This window comes from Nicrophorus vespilloides, unplaced genomic scaffold (genome assembly GCF_001412225.1).
Source record: "Nicrophorus vespilloides isolate i.1.1-1 unplaced genomic scaffold, Nicve_v1.0, whole genome shotgun sequence".
NCBI lineage: Eukaryota > Metazoa > Arthropoda > Insecta > Coleoptera > Silphidae > Nicrophorus > Nicrophorus vespilloides.
The window spans coordinates 99,440-120,475 of NW_017097649.1; the positions used below are offsets into that span (position 1 = coordinate 99,440).

A 21,036-nucleotide genomic window follows, 5' to 3' on the forward strand; every position below is an offset into this window, starting at 1 on the left:
AAACGTCAAAACATCGCACACTCAAGTCGGAATCATTCAATTTTGAAACGAGTAAAATGCAAACGTTTCCCATATCACAATCTTCTTCATTATTATTACTTTTTTTTTAATCCGTTCCAGTTCCCACATGTAATCTACAAAAGCTAGTTAGTAACTTGTAGGAGAGTCGCATTACGAGAGTAACTCAAAACCTTACATAAAAAGAAGATTGAATAGGAAAAAAAAGACACGTAATGCTGCATATGCGACGAACATAAAATTGAAAATACATATTTTCGTTTTTTTGTGTGATTCTGTTTGATTGTTTTCTTTTTCTGTTGTAGGTAAGTTCCCCAAAATTCTTTCAACGGGTTTTCCGGAGGTCGCATTCAATAGTAAGTGGAGATTGACGGAAATTTGAAGCGTACATGCATATGTCTTATTTCATTTTCATGCAAATATTTCTGGCACAATTTCGTAAACAGCGATTATTTTTGGTTTTGCGATAACGATCCGTCGTTTGTTCTAAACTTAGCGACGAGGAAGTCGCATTTTCAATGCCTCTTCCCTTCTTCCTTCAGGAACTGAATATTTGGGAGAACTAACAAATATTGAATACGGTGTTTATTTAGCTTCCGGTCTAATTAATAGAATCAACACGAGAGAGGTTCGTTCCCTGTTTATCAATGGAAGGTTTATTTTAGTTTTCCCGTGTGCGTGCGTGTGCACTTTTTTCCCTATTCCGTTGATGAAAATTTGTAATGTTTTCCAGTCAGGTGAGACATGATGGGAAGCAGAAAATTCCTCCGCATGTTTTGAGGTCGGAGCAACAACAAAAAAAAAATTAACGCGAGGAATTCGAGTCTATTCATAATTAGCACTTTTGTTATAAGCAATTAGCGCCCCGCGCCGCTGTTTATATAATTAAATTAGTTAAAAGCAATGTTGTGTTTAGACTGCGAACATCTGCCGTCTACTTGAACTCTTTTAATGGAACCAAATACAATGAACGATGCAATTTCCGTTTCAATTGCACGTACACATCTTTAATCTGAAAAGAAAAACGATTTAAATTCAATTCATTTACTAGTTTTGCTGAATGATTCGCTCAAATCATCAAAATTTGTCGTTCTAATTATAAACTTCAGCATTTTCTTTTATTGTGCGAATTGGTGTCTTCCTTTTTATTGTCATTTATCCAAGTGTATCCTTACTTTCTAATTCGCACGTTTTACTAAATCTTGCTGCGATTGTTTTCGTTCGTATGCTTTTTTTTTCATCGCTGTTACAAAAGAAAATGCAAAGAATGAAAAAGGCCACACATCCTGTTCACTTGCATCATATGCACTTTACAACTGGTAAATATGCATCGACTTGTAATGCGTGTTTCAAGTAGCGGCTAACTAAAATCGATACAACACGGAAGTCAATTAGGAAGTTACATGCTACTGATACAATGTTGTTATTGCTTTTGTCTAATAAAGACAGTTAAAATACCCGTTTAGAACTCGAGGTTCATATGAATTTAGTCATGACATGACTTATTATTTGCTTATACCCACTTTTATTATCTATAGGTTTTTTTTTTGTAGTTGATATTTAAAATACTAAAAACAATAGAGCGCTTTCATAATTTTCTTTATCAATGAACGCAAATAATTTGAAACGTGCAACAGCTTTTTTTAGACTTATTTAACCTTGGATGTTGATTATTATAGAATGAATTTAGTTTAATTAATTTATTATACAATATTTACTCGCAATAAGAATTAGTAAAGTATATTAAAGTAATTATAAAAAAATGGTATACAGATTACATGAATTTTGCTGCCTCTGTTTTATTTATATAAAATTTGGTCTATGTTTGCAAATTGATATTTATAAACTGGTTATTTTACTTTTATATTGAGTTGTTGTTTAAATTTGATGAATGGATTTTTCCACGTAATTCTTGCATGCTCAATCGAATGCGCTGCTACCGATTTGCTTACCTAATAGATTTAAGAGCCGTTATAATATGCGTAGATTATTCTACATGAGTATGTGTATGAATAAATATAGCTTTACTCAGATGTGGGTATGCTCAAATGCTGTCAATTATAACGACCGCTCTCTCCAGATCGATAAGTTATGTTCACGAAGTAAACTCTATTCATGTTATGATTCCGTTAAAATATTACCAATTATCTCGTAATGAGTATCTCTGAGAATGGTCGAGGATAATGAAATTAGGACTGAATATCCTTCCGAATAATCAACACAATAATAATATCCATTCTCGTCGCGGACCTCTTGGTGCGAGACCAAGTAAACTTGGGATTACTGCTTATTCTCGTTCGTAAATATCAAGTCGAGGACAAAATTAATTGCGTGTTATAATGATTCAAAGCACGGCCATTTATTTTCAGTGCCCGTCCCCAAGTTTAAACCGCTTCCAAAATAGCAGCAGCACCCTTTCCTAGCCAATCCATTCGAGATTTATAGTGTTTACTTTCCTCGCCTCGGATTTTTTGAAGCACAATGGTTATTTCGGTTTATAAAACGCACCAAAATAATGACTTTGGCTGGTAGCCCATACAACCAAATGTATAATAATACAACATAGATTTAATTTAAGAAAAAAAATAAATAAAACGCACGCATTGTTAAGTAATTTAGAGCGATTCTACTAGTTCCAAGTCAATGTTCTTTCTTTCAATACTCCGATGCGGTCGGACTCTCCGGATAATTGTATACAGTAGATTGAAATCTCGATTCACATAATTTCCTAACCCACATTGAGATCGATGGTTCGCCTCCTTTCTGCTTGCTTTTTCATGTAGAAAAAGTGTTTTTTTGTTATGGTTGTTATTAAACTGCTCCCGTTTTTATTATTATATACTTCTTGTGATTCATACGGACGGGGTGGCATCATAATATGATCCGAGGCCCGCATTGGTCGTTTAATTCTTCTCTTCTCTACACTACAGTTTAATGCAAGCGACATTTGATATGTGAAAAGGAAGCCGAATCCAGATGGCGAATTAGTAGTGTCTGTGGCTCCAATTGTTGTGGGAAATGGTTTCTGTTTGGCGAAACTTCTGTATAACATTACCTGTTGGTCGACCTGCACCAAAAAAAAGATAAACTACATCCGCTCGCATTTCCGACCATTTGCATGCTCACGTAATTATGTAACTAGAACATAATGACAATGTTTTAAATATTCAATTTACATCAGATCTTTAATTTTATTTAATTACTACTTCTTTTATAGACTTAAGACAGTTCCAATTCCAGCACTAAAAAAAAAACGATATATAAAAGATTTTGCAACACATCCAATTTTTTAATAGATTTCTTGAAAGATGCATCTTTTGGTCTTAAAAATGCGATAAGTATTACTTAAAATACACATTTTAGCTCTTGATGAATACAATTATTAACTAAAATTAATAGAGTTTAATTATTATAATGCTGGTATTTTCTATACAAAATGTGGGTCTTTCCTCTACGTTCGTTTTTCAAGCGCAGTTCTATTTTCAACCTGATTTAATACATATGTTGATAATTATTGAAATATTTTAATTTTCCAAGAATACTCCATTCCCGAGCTAACTACGCATGGAATTGATATGATGATAATAATTGCTGTATACCCTGTATGAAACCAGTGGCGTACTCTCCAGAAAATTGGTTGTAATCAGCGTAATTAATTGAACATAGAACGTATTATTCTGCACACAAACATCTATCTTGACCTAAAAAAATTAAAACGCAATAGCAATAATTAAAAAAATAATAATTTGCTTGTGGAGAGCACTCTGCATAAATAAATACATGTACGCTTGTCCTCGACATTATTCATTGCAACAAGCGTTTTTTTTTTCATATAAATGATCTGAAACAAAGGTATATAAATTAGTAACATTTGTATTCTGCAAGAATGAATTCATTATTATTGTTTCAGTTTAATCTTGAATATAATGCTTGGCTAGTGAGAAATATAATATACTTAAATAATTAATAAACACAAACAATAATATCAGATATGATTCTTAACCAATGTGTTTAAGTTAAAATGAGTACAAATTGAGCTTATATTATTGTATTTTAAATCAATTTGCTATTGAAGCGAAGTTTAATTCACAAGCAATAATAGATGTATTGATGAAGGAAGAAGCGGTGCATCTTAAATGATGTCAAAGGCATAGCCTCATGAACTCGATTTCGCGAAGTATGTGTATACAAGTGGTCATTAACACCTAAACAATAAATATTTACTGCAGCCAAGAGATTTTCTCTTGCATTTAATTTGTTAATGACTATCTAGAAATTTTATTTAAATATTTATATCTGCATTACGTTATTTATTATAATTTGCAGCCGACGTGCTGCCACTGAACAGAGATGTAACTGAAGTACGGAGAAAGATAAATAAAAATTACATAAAGTATTACAATCGCGAACAGATGTGTTTGGAAATATGAATCTCTTTGATGGCAGATGGCTCGGGATTTTAAAAGTGTTTAACTATCTCTACATGCATATATAACGCACGGACACATGCACACTATGTGCGTTCGCGTCGTACGTGTGTGTATATAAACCAGTTAGGTTTTGGCCTTTTTGTCTTCATTACCATTATTATTATTCCTCCGCGCAAAGGAAGCCATTCATTTAGAAACTAGTTCCACAATAAAATTCTTACAACTGCATTCAGGCAGGCACTAAATCTCGTACAGCTGGGATTTTATTATGAAAACGCAAATCCATTATACATCTATTGGGGATATTGCTGTACTCATGCATCAATGAAGTTGCATTACGAATGACAAAATTGGATCAAGAGCAGATTCACAAATTAACTACATTATTTCATATTTATTTTTAAAATAAGATAATAGAACGGAAATATCTTATATTTATAACTACATGATACGGGTACATGTAATATTTCCATGTTAATTATATTTCATCTTCATGAAGACATAATTAATCTTGTTGGAGAGACTAGTTCGTAGTTTCTTATATCTTGTTAGGTAACGAAATAATCGAACTTTTTTAAATACCAGTATTGTAATTTATGAACATGGGTTTAAAATAAATTATCAGTAATTTTGTTACCATTTTCTATAAATTTTACCCCTTGTCAAGCGAGAATTTGGAAAAAAATGCGACCTATACCTCCTGCGATGATTTTAATAGCTTTCAGATATTGTCACCAGCGACTGCGATTTTCGAACCATGTGCATGGGTCTTCGCAGTGGGGGATCTTTTAAAAGCCCCATCGGCTTTCCATGAGCAGCAAATAAATAATTTTAAATAATTCCGAAAGTCTTTGGAAAGTTGTATTTATTTTTTATATATTTTCATTAATTTAAATACTTTAAAATAAGATTTTATAGTCTGTAATCGTTGTAACAAGACGATTCTTAACTTTATTTGTTATGTAACCAACATTCTCCAAATGCAACTGGAATTAAGATTAAAGTATTAAGTTTACGGATTTTATATGGTTTATGATTTACTACTTTTAAAATACTTTCTAATTGGTTTAAACAACAGTTATTTCTTGGACTATACGGGAAATACTAGCAATACAAATGACCGAGGATAAATAGATTACCTTGTGTGATCTTTTTTGCAAGGATCTTTCTTTTACAGTTTCACTTAAATACGTTTTCTATATATATTTTTTTATTTTGTCATTTCCTATTGTCTGTTAAAATGTGTGCCAAAGCAAATTATGGCTAAATTAATGGACTTCAGTTAACGGGACGCATATAATCCATAGTGTGCAAATTTTACAGAATTAGTTTCAGTCTAATCAGACTATTTTAACTGATTGCATATCCAAATACAAACGTAACGTTATTTCTTCTGTACGTGATGAGCATTTTTTTTGCGAACTTGTAACCATATTTGCGTGCCCTCCAGGGTCACTGAATCCCGGTCCCTGTTTTGTAGTCTCCTTTTTACATATTCCCATAACCAAAAGTGGCTTTATTACGCTCCTATGCTAATTTAATTATTACAATGCTCGTCTCGTCATCTGCTGATCACAAATTTTAATTCACTCAAGGCACGCACGCAATATGCAACGCGAATTACGGTATGCCGCACTACCTCTTGGGAATTAGCTTGGGTTTGACGATGTTCCATTTTCACGTTTAATTAATTAAAATATCATCCGTGGGACTCTTGCGAGGGTCGTGTTTGCTTTAAAGCAACAAAAAAAAGAATACTCAATGCAAGCTCCCTTCAAAGGTATCTGACTTTTAACTCAATCGTTTTGTGACCTAATGAGTGTGTAAAGCCTTTGTTGTCAATGGAGCTTTCATCAATAGAGGTACCCTCTTTTCATTTTGCTACGTTCCTTTTTCTTTATTGAAAAAGGGAGGCTCAGTGCACGCGAGGCAGCAACAGTTGTTAAACACGCAAGGGTTCTCATGTGAAGGGAATAAATCATGTTTTATAAACACGTTAAGCCTATTAAAGAAAACATCGTTGAGTTCTGTGTGAACAACTACGATTTAAATACTTTTAAATAAATACTTGGTCCCCTGTTTATTCTTGCTGCATGCATGCACAGATGAAGCTAACGTTTTTCTTTGATACCAATTATTTGTGTAATTTTCAAAATTGCATTTGAACAAAATAGAATTGCTTAAGTGGCTTAAGTAAAACTATTTGACTTTGGGTCAATTGGATGCATTTCATGAGCAATTCTTTTTCAAGGCAATCCCTGAATATGTTGGTTGTTATTATTGTTGTTGCCGCTCTTTTCGTGTTCATTTATTTTATGTGACCTACAAAATTAGACGGAAGTATTTAGGCTTTTCGGACTGCGTCAGACTCTGCTCTGTTTTTTTTTACATTTACGTAATGAATTACCCACTTTCTACGCGATTTAACTTAATTAGACATGCAATTCGTTTGATATTTCGACGTTCCCGTTAAAACCGTACCGTTTAGCTAACGACGGTTTTTGCACAATTTCATCCAATTGCGCCAATTTATTAATAGATTAAGAAATTCCAATGAACTCGGAAATTCTTCTGCAATTAAACCGTTGAATTATGTCATTGCTCTCTTTCCTTAAACGTATCCTATTAAATAATTGTAACATTACATAAATTTATACTTCAAAAATAATAAAACATATTTAAAATTATTATTAAAAGTTGATTTAGAGAAATTGAGATGTAAAAATAGAGTAATAAATTGTAATTGGATCAGCATTTAAATAAGTTGTTGGGTGTTACTGCGCGAGAGGTATTTGCGTGTACAAGAAAACCGGATACGACACAATTTTAATGGCTTCAAGAGTATGTAAATTTTCAATACATTCTTGTTGGATATTACGCAAGGCATGATATGGAGGAAGCAGTTATTAAAAGTATTGAAACGAACAAAAAAAATATTTTTATTCAGTAAAATTTAAATGCCTGAGGTCAATAATCTTTCTGCTCCAGATATTTCAAAATATTGCAAATACACAACAAACAAAATGAAAATTTAAAAATATATATATTTCTTTAATTGATGGTTTTATGTAACTTCAATTGCGCTGACTAATATATATAACCATGGTAATTGGGTTGCATAAGCTCAATTACAATTTAATTGATTACGTTCAATTAATGTTTAATTGGGTTGTGAATGATTTACGCTTAGTTTACTATTGACATTACATTTACTTTACTATAGAGATTATGTTATCTTTGTTTCTTGAATATAAGAAAAAATGAAAATGTATTTTTACTTGGAATTTTATTTTCTATTGAATAATTGTAAATTAATGGTATTTTATAATTTGTTTTCCTTTTCGAAATATACCTTCTTCGTTGAACTTTTCGTCTGATGTATGTAATACAACATTCCAGTCGGTCATGCACAATATAACCGGATATTAGCCAAATACCAGACGTGACTTCTGCACGGCGCATCGGTTATTTAACTGAGTTTCTGACATTGACTCAAAGATTACAGAACTGCACATCAGCATATTTTTGTGTGTGTGTGATTCATTATGCATACCTCTGTTCTGTATTTTTGCGCAAAAAAAACGCACCTATGAATTCAAATCGTATTGTTTTATAACTTGCCAATTCAATAAATGCATTAGAAAACTTTTGTAATCGAAATTTAACGGCGATTCTGATACCGAAAAAAATTATTCGTTTTAACGCTCGTTTTCCACGATACAGGAAACAATTTTTTATACGTTTTGGTCCGTGTAACTTATTGTTCCAGTGCTCTGTTCCTATTTTTTTTTGTTGTTGTTCTTTCTTGCCACTGTTGTTTCGAAACAATTTCGCGGAGAGCAATGAAAATGTGAACACGTACCGGAAACGGCCGGACGGAAGTTATACTTGCTCAAGCATATCTCCACCCACATAGTACATGAATAGCATGCATTTACGGCCGGCTAAAGCTAGCATTCACATAAGGTCAACGCAGCAGGCATAGCATTTCTCATATCGAACTTCGAGTATATTAAATATTAACAGAAAATAAATTCACGCACGGCCATTTGATCTACGTGCGCGTGCAACAAGCTATTCACATTGCTCGCAGTATTTCCATTAATCATTGCCTATTACAATAGAATAGAATAGAAATACGTGATTTACTGCATTGGAAGGACATATTATATGAATTTTAGATGAGAGTAGCCTAATGCTCTGGATTTATTAACAGCTGGGACACCTGAAAATATAATTAGTATTTGGTAATCCTTGGATAATTTTTAAGGCATGTAGCAAGTGGTAATCCCTGCAAGATATTTACAACTTCCGAAATATGCTCGAAGAATTATGTGCGGTGGAAAGTAGCGGAGAATGACTTTGTCACAGAAACTCTTAAACTCATCCGGTCGGGGCAGGCGAAATCACGTTTCATGTGAGGAGGAGGACTGGATGGAAGCCGTGTTCAGGAAACGGTTGCGGTTATCTCTGTCTCCGTAGTCGTGTTTTCGGAGTCCTCGTGCTAAAACCAGTCTCGGCACAATGCATAAACTAATAACCCCTGACCTACACATCCTGACCACACAGAAACTTTCTTTCCATTGCACATAAAATCGTAAAATTTGCATCACCTAAATCCACTTTCTATTGACGTCAAAATTGGTTATTATACAGTTTTACATTTTATTGCCTTATCCATCTTAGAATCATCAGAAGATAGAAAGCATTCATATATTTCAACTGACCTCGGCGGATCTAACGTCAAGAGCAATCAATTTGTCATTTAAATTACTGAAAATAGCAATTGACGCAAAAAATGATGGTGCAAGTTTTATTTTACACAGAAACCTTGAATTTTCTATAATGTTGCCAGAAAAATAAACTACTTACACGTTAAACCAAAATATGTGTAGGATACATCGAAAGTTCTTGAACAGAAAGTGTGTTTATTAATATAAAAAAAAGGTAAATCTACAAATTTCATTCATGCACATAACTTGGGAAGTCTAATGTTGCCAAAAATATAAACCCACTTTTGTTTCAACGTAATTTACTATTAATATTTATACTTAAAAAAACTTAAAAAGTAAATTTACAAATTACATAATAACTTTATAAGTGTACTTTTTTAAGCTTGCAATTAATTATGTTTTAGTTTACAAACTAGTTAACTTACATTCATAAACATCATAATTAGATGCTAAAATATATGTTTACCTTATGTTTTTACATATTTTTTCCTAGTTAACAACTTGCGATATACACTTGTAAAAATAAAAGTGCTCGGTTTGTTTCTGAATAAGTTGTGTTTGATTCATACCTTCATTCACTAAACATTTATAAATAAACAGAGTGCTTCATTTATTTATAAATTGTTTTGCGAACAGTAAATATTTTTAACTATATATTCAAATAAATCCTGATAACACGAAATGCGCCTAAAATTTATGTTTATGAATTTAACTTCTGGGTTAAAGGTTGCGTTTATTACTATTAATCATAATTCGAGTTGATATAGCATTATTTACTTTATTTCGTTGTTTTTATTGATATTCTATTTATAAATATACTAAAACTTTGTAATCTAAATAAGGATTTGATGCAAAAACGCATTGACACAGTTAAATATTATTTGATTAGTGATTCAACATCAAAGATTGCCTTGGTATTAATTGATTGAGTGAAATTGGATGTGTTATAATAATAACTGCAATGGAAATGAGTTTAAGTCAATTATTCCGCATAAGAAATAATTGGATTTTGTTTGTGTGTGAAAAGGTAGCGCAATGCATGTAATTATATTATATCTATGTACATACACAGCCAGACACACATTGGCGATTACGCAATTGATAATTATTTCGGAATGGTTTATTTATAATAAGTCGGTTCTCTCATATTCCTTTAAGATCAAAAGACCGTTGATGCAATAGTTAACCTCTGAATGTTAGGGCGATTGCATAAGGTCCGATCCATAGAGCGGTTTTGTGATTTTCATTGTTCGAGCTAGGTTAAATTGCGCAACGGCACTTGCGAAACTAGCACATGCGAACTACTACGAATTAATAATATTAGAGCTCCATGACAAAGGTACGATCAACTAAATATTTTGATCGAACTTATTGCATCGTCTGTCTTCAATATAAATAGACGCTTATTCTGTTACGTCTATTCTTAAGTGGATTAAGACTCGCGACCTGATTACAATGAATTCATGTTAAATTATTATTTTAGAACATCGAGTGTTCAAATTGTAATGAAATAAAATAATAAAAATGTATTTTTTTTTGTATTGATGATTGAATCAATGAAATACGGTTTGTAAAGGCTTAGGTCAATGGTCTATTACGAACAATATCATCAAAGTGAATGAATTGATTGAATGATAACAAAATAAGAGCTTTGTTTACAGACGCGATGATTCGTTCAGATGCATTACATGTTTAATGAAGTTCACGATCTGGCCTTCGTGCGGCATTTTGCAAATCATCAATTATTGAGGAAACGGGAAACGCGCCACACCGGATGATTCATAAAGTCGCTGCACAATTATTCTATACTTGGCATAATTTATTAAGCACCTCGTTCAGGATGCGCTTATGTACGTATTGACGTGCATGCTCGATCCATTATTAGAACATAGTTAAGTTTTGATGCATGGTAACAGCTTGTACGAACTCATTTCATATTTCTCTGCACATCACTAAATAACGACATTAATTGATTAATTACGAAATGCATATAGATTGCGCAATGTGCACTGTGTACGTACCATCAGCAATTATAATATACTTTCTAAAAAGTAACTCGATAATTCATACAGAAGTTCTGTGATTTGAATGTAACAGTGTTTTTAGAACGTGGGCAGAAAGTCAAAAATGGTGTTGTCAAATGTTTTAGCAATAGGTTTGATCGAATCGAGCAGCCGTGCGCATTTAATTATCGCTGTAGCTTAAAACAGAATTAAAAGGTCGTTAATCTGGTCTTAAATTAAAAGTGGATTTAAACGCCTCGCTAAAGCAGCCGTTAGTTACATAATTGATTGATACTTTTGTCCTTGTACGTTTTTTTTTTCTCTGAAATTCTATTAAACCGAGAATCGTGTCACTTCTTTGGTTTCCTGCGGGAACGATCCGCATAAAAGTTCAAGCTGAATTTTATTCGCTTCTAAAATCGGTCTCAAGCACCGAGTATTGTGCAATTTCGGTTTTAACCTCGGCCGGGATTATCGCGCAACGAAAACAGGAAATCCATAGATTATGCGTCGCGCTTCTTTGTTGTTTTCTTCTTTATTTAAATTTATTATTTTGCTTCTGCGAATGTGCGAACATCTCATCTCCCCGTGTGGCATAATTCAATCAATTGACGAGAAGATTTAAAGGCCAGGGATTTTGGGTGTCTTCGGAGGGGCCTCGCGATGCGACAAATTCATTTCCCGTGGGCCGCCGCCGCCGCCACGTTTGGTTTTAGTGCGCTGCGCGTAGTCTTGTCGAGTGGTTCTTTGTCGGTTCAATATCTTCGGATTGCGCAAGCTGATTTATAATATCTTCTCGTGAACGAACGTTACCGGTCTTCGGCATCTTTTCTTGGCCCTTTTGGCGCTGTAAATTGGAGGTGTTGCAAGGCAGTTGATTCATTCATTCGGAACCGGTGATTCACTCTCGAAGCGGTGTTGTCGGTGATCATTTTTGTAGTCGAGTGCAATGAACTGGATCCTTGACCATTATTTGGACTACATGAGACATTCTTGATTCGTCCGGCGCTTTTTTCTTTCAACTGGTAAACAACGTTTCGTTGATTTCCACTGGCATACACCATTTAGGACTATGATATTTAATTCATGTAGATAGAAACGTTTCTAGTTACTTGATTTATCACTTCCTCATTTTAACCACTCAAGAGGATGTATATTAGGGTTTCTGCTACATTATCACATTCTCATAAATAAAGGGACATCTTGTCTTTGATTACTGTAGTGCATTTCGCTTTAATCATCAACAATTGTTGTTGATGATATAACTTACTAAGTAGTCCTATATGCTGTATGTTCTTTTTGATTATTGTTAGAATATTTGACCATAGCTTGCGATGATTAATCCGACCTTTCGAAGTTGATGGTTTACTGTGGTTCAGCTGCCCGTCTATCTCCTGGGCAGCTGTTGGGAGCTCTCCTTTTTTTGTTTCAAACCGGATGGACGTAATTACCTCCTGAGTACCTGAGTTAGCTAATCGATCTGATTGAGGAGAAAACGGAGGAAATTGTAATTAAATCAAAAAGGAAATTGCTTTAATTGATTGCGTTTTAATGCCAAACACTCCCCGTAGATTATTAAAATTGTCTGGCATTGGCAAATAACGTTCGACTAACGTGGGAATGTGTTATTTTTTTATTCACAATTTAATGCTTAAAATATTTTGTTCAATATTTACAACTATCTTTTGGATTTACCTCAAAATTATTATTTATTTACTAAATTAGTGGTTTATTTCGACCAACGACCAAAGTCTTTTTACTCGTCAAAATTAAATTATTTCAAATTCAATAAAGTATATAAACTTAATTAACTTAATTGTTTTATAACAACAATTAGATTATGTACATATATAATTCGATATGCAGATATGGAGAAGATTCTTGAATATATGGATGTTATTTTTAACTGGAAATTGTTATGAATTTATGTTTAAGCATATTTTGGTTGCGTGTTCGACCATGAAAACAGCAACATGTGGCTTAACAATGCCCTCGGATACTCATTTAAGTTTCGAAGGTTCCCTAATTATTAGGTTGTAATTTATATTTAGTTCGTTTTCCAAAGTATAGGAAAATAACACGTGTACGATTTTTGTATACTTTTATTCGATAAACTGCGAGAATCTAAGTCACTGGAAGTACCGAGTTTTAATTTCCGACTCGCTTACGCTTTGCTCTGTTCTATTTTTAAAGCTGCGAGAGGGAATACATTTTTATCACATATCCGTTATGCAACGGATTATATAATGTATCTTTGAGCAAATGAGGCTCAGCGCTGAGTGATTTTTCCAACACTGCAGAGACTCGTCTTATTATAGAGGAATTTATAAACAAAATAAACGTGTTGCTGAAAGACGACCTGTTTTTTTTATATAATAGCCGTCATTAATTTGTAATTGAATCAATTTTGTTTTCTATTTAGGAATATGGTGTTTGCTTTGATTGGATCCGTTTGTATAAGCTGAATTAACTTTTGTTTTGATAACGAATTGAAGGAGCGCGGGGGCTTTAAGAAATTATGAAATGGGTCTGAGCTTTTAGTCTTAATTAAGTTTTGTATGCGAAATCGATTTGAATGTGCGAAGAAGTTTCAATTTGAAATGGGTTTACGATTCAATAAAGATTGTAACGTCTATTTTAAGTGTGTCATTGGATATTCGAGTCTATAATCTTGAGAGGTTTTACATTAGCATGAATAAGATTACTCATGTATTTTATAGTCGATCCTGAGGCAGGGATCAGGGATGATTCATAAATCAAAACGGGGAATCTAATTTTAAAGATCGAAATCTTCTTCGAGACAAGTATATTTATTTTTGGATGTGTTTCTTGTTGCAGCGTGATGGGATGATCGGTTTGCAAGAGTGCGGGCCTGCGCCCCCTCGTGCGCCGGCCTCAAGGGTTCGTGAAAGGGCGGCCCAGGCTGTTGAATACTACAATACCCAACTTCAGAAGGCCCGTGTGAACGCTGGTCTAGCAGCCCCTAGGTCCTCGTACAACGACCGACACCAGCACACTTCAACTTCGACCTCTTCACCTTCGTCTTCCTCGCGACGTCAACGATTGGTTCCCGACGTCCTCTACAGAAGCAACTCGAGCCTTGAGCTCTTGGACAATCAAGGCCGGTGCTCCAACCCCTCGTCGCCGACGTTGAAGAGGGAATACGGAAGTCACGGTTCGATTGATGTCATTGAACGCCCTAGCCACGGCGAATCCTTCTTTGCTATGCTTCAGGATTATAAGCCCACTGTAAGTACTTACTAAGAAAATTGCGGTCATTCTGCTAATACTTTCCCAGAAATCGTTTAATTTTTACGGAAAACTGCAGGTAATGTACTTGAATGCACAACTATCGACTTGCTTGCTTCAGTATTCTGGCCAAATACACGGCGACAGGTGGCGAAAAATTTGCTTTATCGCAGCCGATAATATTACACCGAGTACCTTATATAAACACACTCAGTGGCTTTGATACGAGTGAGATTTGTGCATTCCGAGACTTTATGCCTATATTTTCTTAGGATTCAAAATACTGTAAGTAAAGAAACGTTGTTTATTTCCCAATTATAACTTTGTAAATATTAAAAATCATAAAATGAATAACATTTTTCTAAATGTAATCGTCATTTTTAAAAACAAAATTTTATCTTAAGAAATTATCTTGTTAAATTATAGACAACAATATAATATTGTCATTAATAGATTTCCAGACACAAAAGTAATTATCTTGAGATTATTTATAATAATGGACATGATCCTTATATATATTTAAGCACTTGAATTAATCAGGTTCTAGTGACTTTTTTATTCAAATAATATTCTTTAATTAATATTACTGACCTAGTCTTTAATAAAGAAACCTCGTTTAATTAAAATATATATAGTTTTTTTTTATGTAAGTGAAAATAAATTACAATATAAATATCACTAATTCTTCATACCCTAAGTAAGTTGAATTGTATCATAAATAAAATAAACAAAAATAGTGGCTATCGTACGAAAATAGAATTATAGAGTGCAGCTGTATATATTAAAAAAAAATGCATCGTGTATTTCCTCTTTATCTATAGTATTGCTCGGTGGCTGGATGAAATGTAAATAAGATGTACACAGACAACATCGGTTTCTACAATATTCCGATTATCAATCAAAATCCATTATCATTATCGAACCACATGACTTTTTTACGTATTTTCATTGATAGCGATTTATCGATTTGTTGTATACACCACAATGCCAGTTAGTGTTTGTTCATCAGTGGAAGCAGTTCTAAGTAACTCGTGCGATATATAAATATACTATATAGCAACGCGAAATGTATGAAAATGATTGGCGATTTCCTGGAATGGCAGTGATTTTATAGGAGTCAAATGGTCGTACAGCAGACCCACACAGTCTGGCTGACTGACCTGCAACAAAATCGTCTTCATACATAATAATTAAGTTTTTCAATTGGAGTATAAAAAACGTACAGTTTACTTAATTCATGCGTACATAATAAGGATGTATTATTTTATTGTACGTTTCAACATTTTAGGAATCCAAGTTAGTGTAGAACAGTGTAATAAAGTAATGCGAATGCGCCGCGTTTCATGATAATTAAACGTGAATCACTCATAAAATACCAGAGACAATGTGATGTGTAATGTTGTTAGCAAGTATGGGAAAAAATAACATGCCGTTCGAGAAGTTTTTCAATGTACGTTACTTCTGGTTGTTTGAAAACTGTTATCAGCTTAGATGATAGACATCTGCAAATAATGAATGGAAATGATTATAAATATTTTGTGCAGGTACTCGGAGCAATTTGCACTGATCAGAGGTCCCCTGGGCCATCGGAATATTTACGTGGTATAGTCGAGACGTCGTCTTCAGGTGGCGGCTGCTTGGCGTCGGCGGATGATCCCAATCATACGCCACAAAGTCCAAAAGTTCGTGTCAAAATGCCAAGATTTTGGGGCTCCGGCAGCTTGAATAGTACTTCAATGAAAAACCAAAGACAAACTGTCGACGATAGCGTCGTTAACGCGACAACTTCCTCTCCTGTGGTATCAGCGGAGGCAGAAGAGATCGCTAGACGAAGAGCATTTGCGCATTACGACTGTCAGTCGTTGACTACAAATTTAGGATATGCTGTGAGGTTGAGAAGGAATTTATTGGCGAAAAGAAGGAATACCACGACGGGAGCATCAGCTGCTTCAATGCTGACAAGGATGCCGACCCAAGAAAGCGGCGACGAGGATTATGGAGATGGACATAGCAATGGTTTGGTAAAGAGTTGTCCATATTTCCGGAACGAAATCGGCGGCGAGGAGGAGCGAGTAGTTAGTTTGACGAGACTTCAGAGTAACTCGAGTCGACCACCGTTACACCGGCCATTCTTAGCTTACGGCGTTGCTGTGCTTGAATTTTCCCCCGGAGAAACCCACTGGAGACAATCAACTTGTCCATACCAAAGACTCCCCCGGCCCATAGAAAGCGTCGACCAAGGAGCTTTGTACTATAGGAGATACTTTAAAGATCAAGGTTTGTAAACAAAGCTAATTTCTTTTGCTCCCGTTTCAAAACGTTTTATGAAATTCTCATATATTTTTTTGCTTCTCTCGTTTCTGCAGAACATCAGAACTGGTTTGGTACGGATGAACAACTGGGTCCGGTGGCGATTTCGATACGCAGAGAAAAAGCGTCGCAGCCAGAAAACCAAACGCACTCTATGTTACCAGTATACCAGTATCGCATCGTGATCCGCACTTCGGAACTCATGACCCTTCGCGGCGCAATTCTGGAAGACGCGATTCCGAATATAAAGGTTTCTAGCAGTAACAAATCAAACATGAACACCAAAGAAGTATTAGAATACGTCGCCCCGGAGATCCAGTTAAACTGCCTCAAGCTCGGCGAACAGAACACGCAGGACGAACTCTTAAGATTGGACGAGCAAGGTTTAACCAGTCTATATAAAGTTGGTGTTATGTATTGCAAAGCGGGACAAAGTTCCGAAGAGGAAATGTACAATAACGAGGAAGCTGGTCCGGCATTTACAGAATTTTTAGAAACTATAGGGAAAAAAGTTGAACTTGAAGGCTTCACTAAATACAAAGCCGGATTGGATAATAAATGTAAGTATACTTAACTTCCATATATTTTGATATATTAATAATACATTTACATTTTTAGCAAATTCCACTGGAAAATATTCCGTATATTCAGAATACCAAAACTGTGAAATTATGTTTCATGTATCAACAATGCTTCCATTTACTAAAAACAATAATCAACAGCTGTTGCGCAAGAGACACATTGGAAACGATATTGTTACGATCGTTTTCCAAGAACCAGGCGCGCTTCCGTTTACTCCGAAAGGGATTCGTTCCCAGTTTCAGCACGTCTTCATAGTTGTCCAAGCTATACATCCTTGCACAGAAAACACACATTATAAAGTTGCTGTGAGTAGGTCCAAGCATGTTCAAGTGTTTGGACCACCCATAAAGCAAGGCGCTGTTTATCCAAAGGGCAAGGCCTTCGCCGAATTTCTTCTAGCAAAGGTCGTAAATGCTGAAAATGCGGCTCACAGATCAGAGAAGTTTGAGACGATGGCCACCAGGACCAGACATGAATATTTGAAGGATTTGGTAACTAACCGTTCTACTAATTCCGTTGTCGATTCCGGCCAAAAATTCTGTAAGTATTATTATTATAATTTATTTATATTAAATAAAGTTCAAAATTAATTTGTATTCTCATTTGCAGCGATCTTTAGTAAGAAAAAGGAGAAAATTCGGCCGCGATTTCTTCCTGATGCAAGTCAACGAGGGGCAATCCTTTGGCAGGTCCTATTGGATGACAGCGGACAATCTCAGCAAATTGAATGCTTCTTGGGAATCTCAGCAGACACACTTGTTCTCATCGAGGAACAATCGCGACAAATCGTATTCGTCTCTCCATGCAAATCGATACTAGGATGGTCGCCTCAAACAAATAGTTTGCGCATTTACCATCATCAAGGCGAATGCTTGATAATCCACATAAAGGACAACAATTGCGAAAGGGACGAGTTGATGGAAATTGTTGAACGTTTAAAAGCTGTGACTCAAGGCGTGAAAGTGGAGGAGTTATCCTTGAAGAGAAATATTATGAAGCAGCTTGGATTCCACGTTCAACCTGACGGAATAGTAACTCTTGTCGAAAGCTCCGGTCCGGCTTCGGAACAGGGTTTGAAACAAAACTCTCGTTTAGTGGAGATTTGCAAAGTTGCTGTCTCAACTTTGACTTATGACCAAATGGTCGATCTTTTAAAGACATCAGATATAGTAACTTTGACTGTGATACCTCCGCTTCCTGAAGGTCAACCTAGAAAAGGTTGTACTTTGCAACATTGTAAATATAATGAAGGTAACTATGAGGGCGATTATGAAAATATGGATGAATCTAAAACGAGAAAGGCACCACCTGTACCCCAAGTCGTTGCTGGAAATTATAAGAAACTTTATGAGGACCGCAGTTTTTCTCCACCGAGATCTAGCAATAGCAGCGGATATGGCACTGGAAGTAGCAGTAAATCTTTTCATGGTATGTTGAAATACTTTGTTTCTGATTTGATAAATTTATTTATTTTATTTTTCTATAGGAACTGATTCACGATTTCCGGCGAATAATGAAGGAACTTTGACATCTTCATCTAGTGGACATTCGAATGACGATCAGTGGTATAGTGATATGATTCAGGAAAATTTAGATCATGAACCTTCCAAGCCACATAAATCTTCTCATTCAAATAACACGTATCCTTGCACTCCTAAACGCAATCATATTCCTATGTCGCAATCACATAATCACTTCTCCCAGAGTATGCAGCATGGTAAAATTCAACTAAGCCACTCGTTACCCCTACAACACCAAAATTATAACCAACCTTTGTCCACTGTACATCAACAAAATATGAATGACTATAGCCTGAAATTGGATAAAAATAATATAAACAAGCAACAGAATGACGCGAGATTTCGTCAAGAGTCCGAGTACACCGTCACCAGAGCTCCGAAGGTTGAGTATACAACATTAACTCAACTGAACGGAAACGATGGACATTCTACTGACAGTTCCATTAGTGATAGACTTTATGGAATTGGCAGCGAAGAAGAATTGTCTAATGGAAGCGGTAATATTTCGCCGCGCACGAAACGTGCCAACAAGCATCTCAGTAGCATCGCAAGCAGTAGAAACCAAAGTCCGAGATCCATTAACGGCGAAGCAAAGTTACGTCCAGGAGTGACAGCAAGGTCTTCTAATAGAAATAGCGCCAGTCTATCCAATACTCTGCGAGATGATTTGATCCGTTTGATCAATCCAGATAACATAGAGGCTGCAGAGGCGAAAGAAACTAAAAGTAGAAGTAGAGAGAACATCAATAGTATGAGTCTTTCTGTACATAAAACTCAACCAGAAGTTATCTTAACTTTAGCAAGACCCGCTACCGTTATCTCTAATGCTAGTACTACTTCTAGTCCTTTGCCAGTAGAGTTTAAGAGCAATTCAGTGGATAGATTATCGCCACGCGTCACTAGTCCCAGTAAGGGAAAAGTTGAAGCGCTTCCTTTGCCTGAGAGTGATTGTTGGTCCAGTTTGGTGGATGCAGCGAATAGGGCTACCGAAAACAGGAGTTTAGATGAAAACGAAAGATCTCGTCATTGGGAGGAAGATCCACCTGACGCGTCTTTAACTTCAAAGTAAGAAATATATATGGAGTTTTAGTATTGATTGAATGTACTTTAATTTTGTAGTGTTGCTTCTAGTACCAGTGAACCGGAACTGAGGAACCATGTAAGCGAATTGGAGAGTAGGGTTACAAGAGAGACTAGACGACGGTTATCATTGGAGGAAGAAGTGAGGCGCCTAAAAGACGAAAACCGCAAACTGCAGGATCAAGCTCACGCTGCGATTCAGCAGCTCAGGAAGTTCACGGAATGGTTTTTCAAGAATGTACAGAGCCAATAAATTCTGCTTCTGTTTGTTTATTATTATTATTTTTTATTGTTACATAATTTTCATTTTGTAAATTTATATGAATTTTGAACCAAAAAGTTTTAAGGATGGGTATTTTTAAGATTTTATATTTTGTATAAGTTATAATTGCTATTATTAGTTTAATACTATTATTTTACACACATATACATATATTTAACTTTGTAAATAGTATTCTTTATTTTGGCTACTTTTCGACGAAATATCTACTTTTTTTTTCGTATGCGTTACTTAGTACAAAACTGCTTTTAATAATTTATTACTTTCAACAACCTTTTTGAAAACGATTTATTGGGTCAGTATTTTTGATTTCCAGTTGTATTTAAAAAAATCCATTATGACTAAAGCTGACATTGAATTTGCCGACTGATTTATTTTCTTTTATTGTTTATTTATGCAACAAAAAAAAATGAAAAGAAAAAAGTATTATTTTATTTTCGCTAGAATATAGTTACCATATATTAATATTATGTATTTTTCTTTGTTTCGTTAACTTTTGACAATCAAAAATAATCTCTTTACGTGCACCACGGAACTATAATGCTTCCAAAAATTGAATCAACGATAAAAATCAAACTCGTAAGCTTCCATAGATACAACGAATTATATAAATGTTTATGAAAAGTCTACTTGACTTCAGCCGATTTCAAATTCTATATTATACAGTTATTGAAATTATATTGATAGCTTCCTGTTTGAAAATATCTCAGTTTGTGAGATTTGTTACGTTGCATATGGATATTTTGTTACTACTTGAAATATATATATTATGTATTATAACGAAAACATGGAATAATGAAAAGTATTATGTATTTAGTATATAATAACATA

General features: G+C 34.7%; 1 protein-coding gene across 6 annotated transcripts in view; it reads left to right on the forward strand.

Moving 5' to 3' along the window:
- Positions 1-20,325, forward strand: part of LOC108560639 (signal-induced proliferation-associated 1-like protein 2) — a 30,841-nt gene extending 10,516 nt beyond the window's left edge. The window contains exons 2-9 of one of the 6 annotated variants that reach the window (XM_017918275.1): positions 324-374; positions 14,023-14,433; positions 15,978-16,710; positions 16,800-17,303; positions 17,362-17,865; positions 17,935-18,753; positions 18,812-19,910; positions 19,965-20,323. In XM_017918275.1, the coding sequence (XP_017773764.1) occupies positions 14,032-14,433; positions 15,978-16,710; positions 16,800-17,303; positions 17,362-17,865; positions 17,935-18,753; positions 18,812-19,910; positions 19,965-20,178 (4,275 nt within the window). In that variant the 5' untranslated portion in view covers positions 324-374; positions 14,023-14,031 and the 3' untranslated portion in view covers positions 20,179-20,323. Of the gene's footprint in view, positions 1-323; positions 375-11,919; positions 12,210-14,022; positions 14,434-15,461; positions 15,884-15,977; positions 16,711-16,799; positions 17,304-17,361; positions 17,866-17,934; positions 18,754-18,811; positions 19,911-19,964 lie in introns of those variants that run through there. The other 5 variants (XM_017918273.1, XM_017918272.1, XM_017918276.1 and 2 more) reach the window with 5 other exon arrangements.
- The last annotated feature ends 711 nt before the right edge of the window (positions 20,326-21,036 follow it).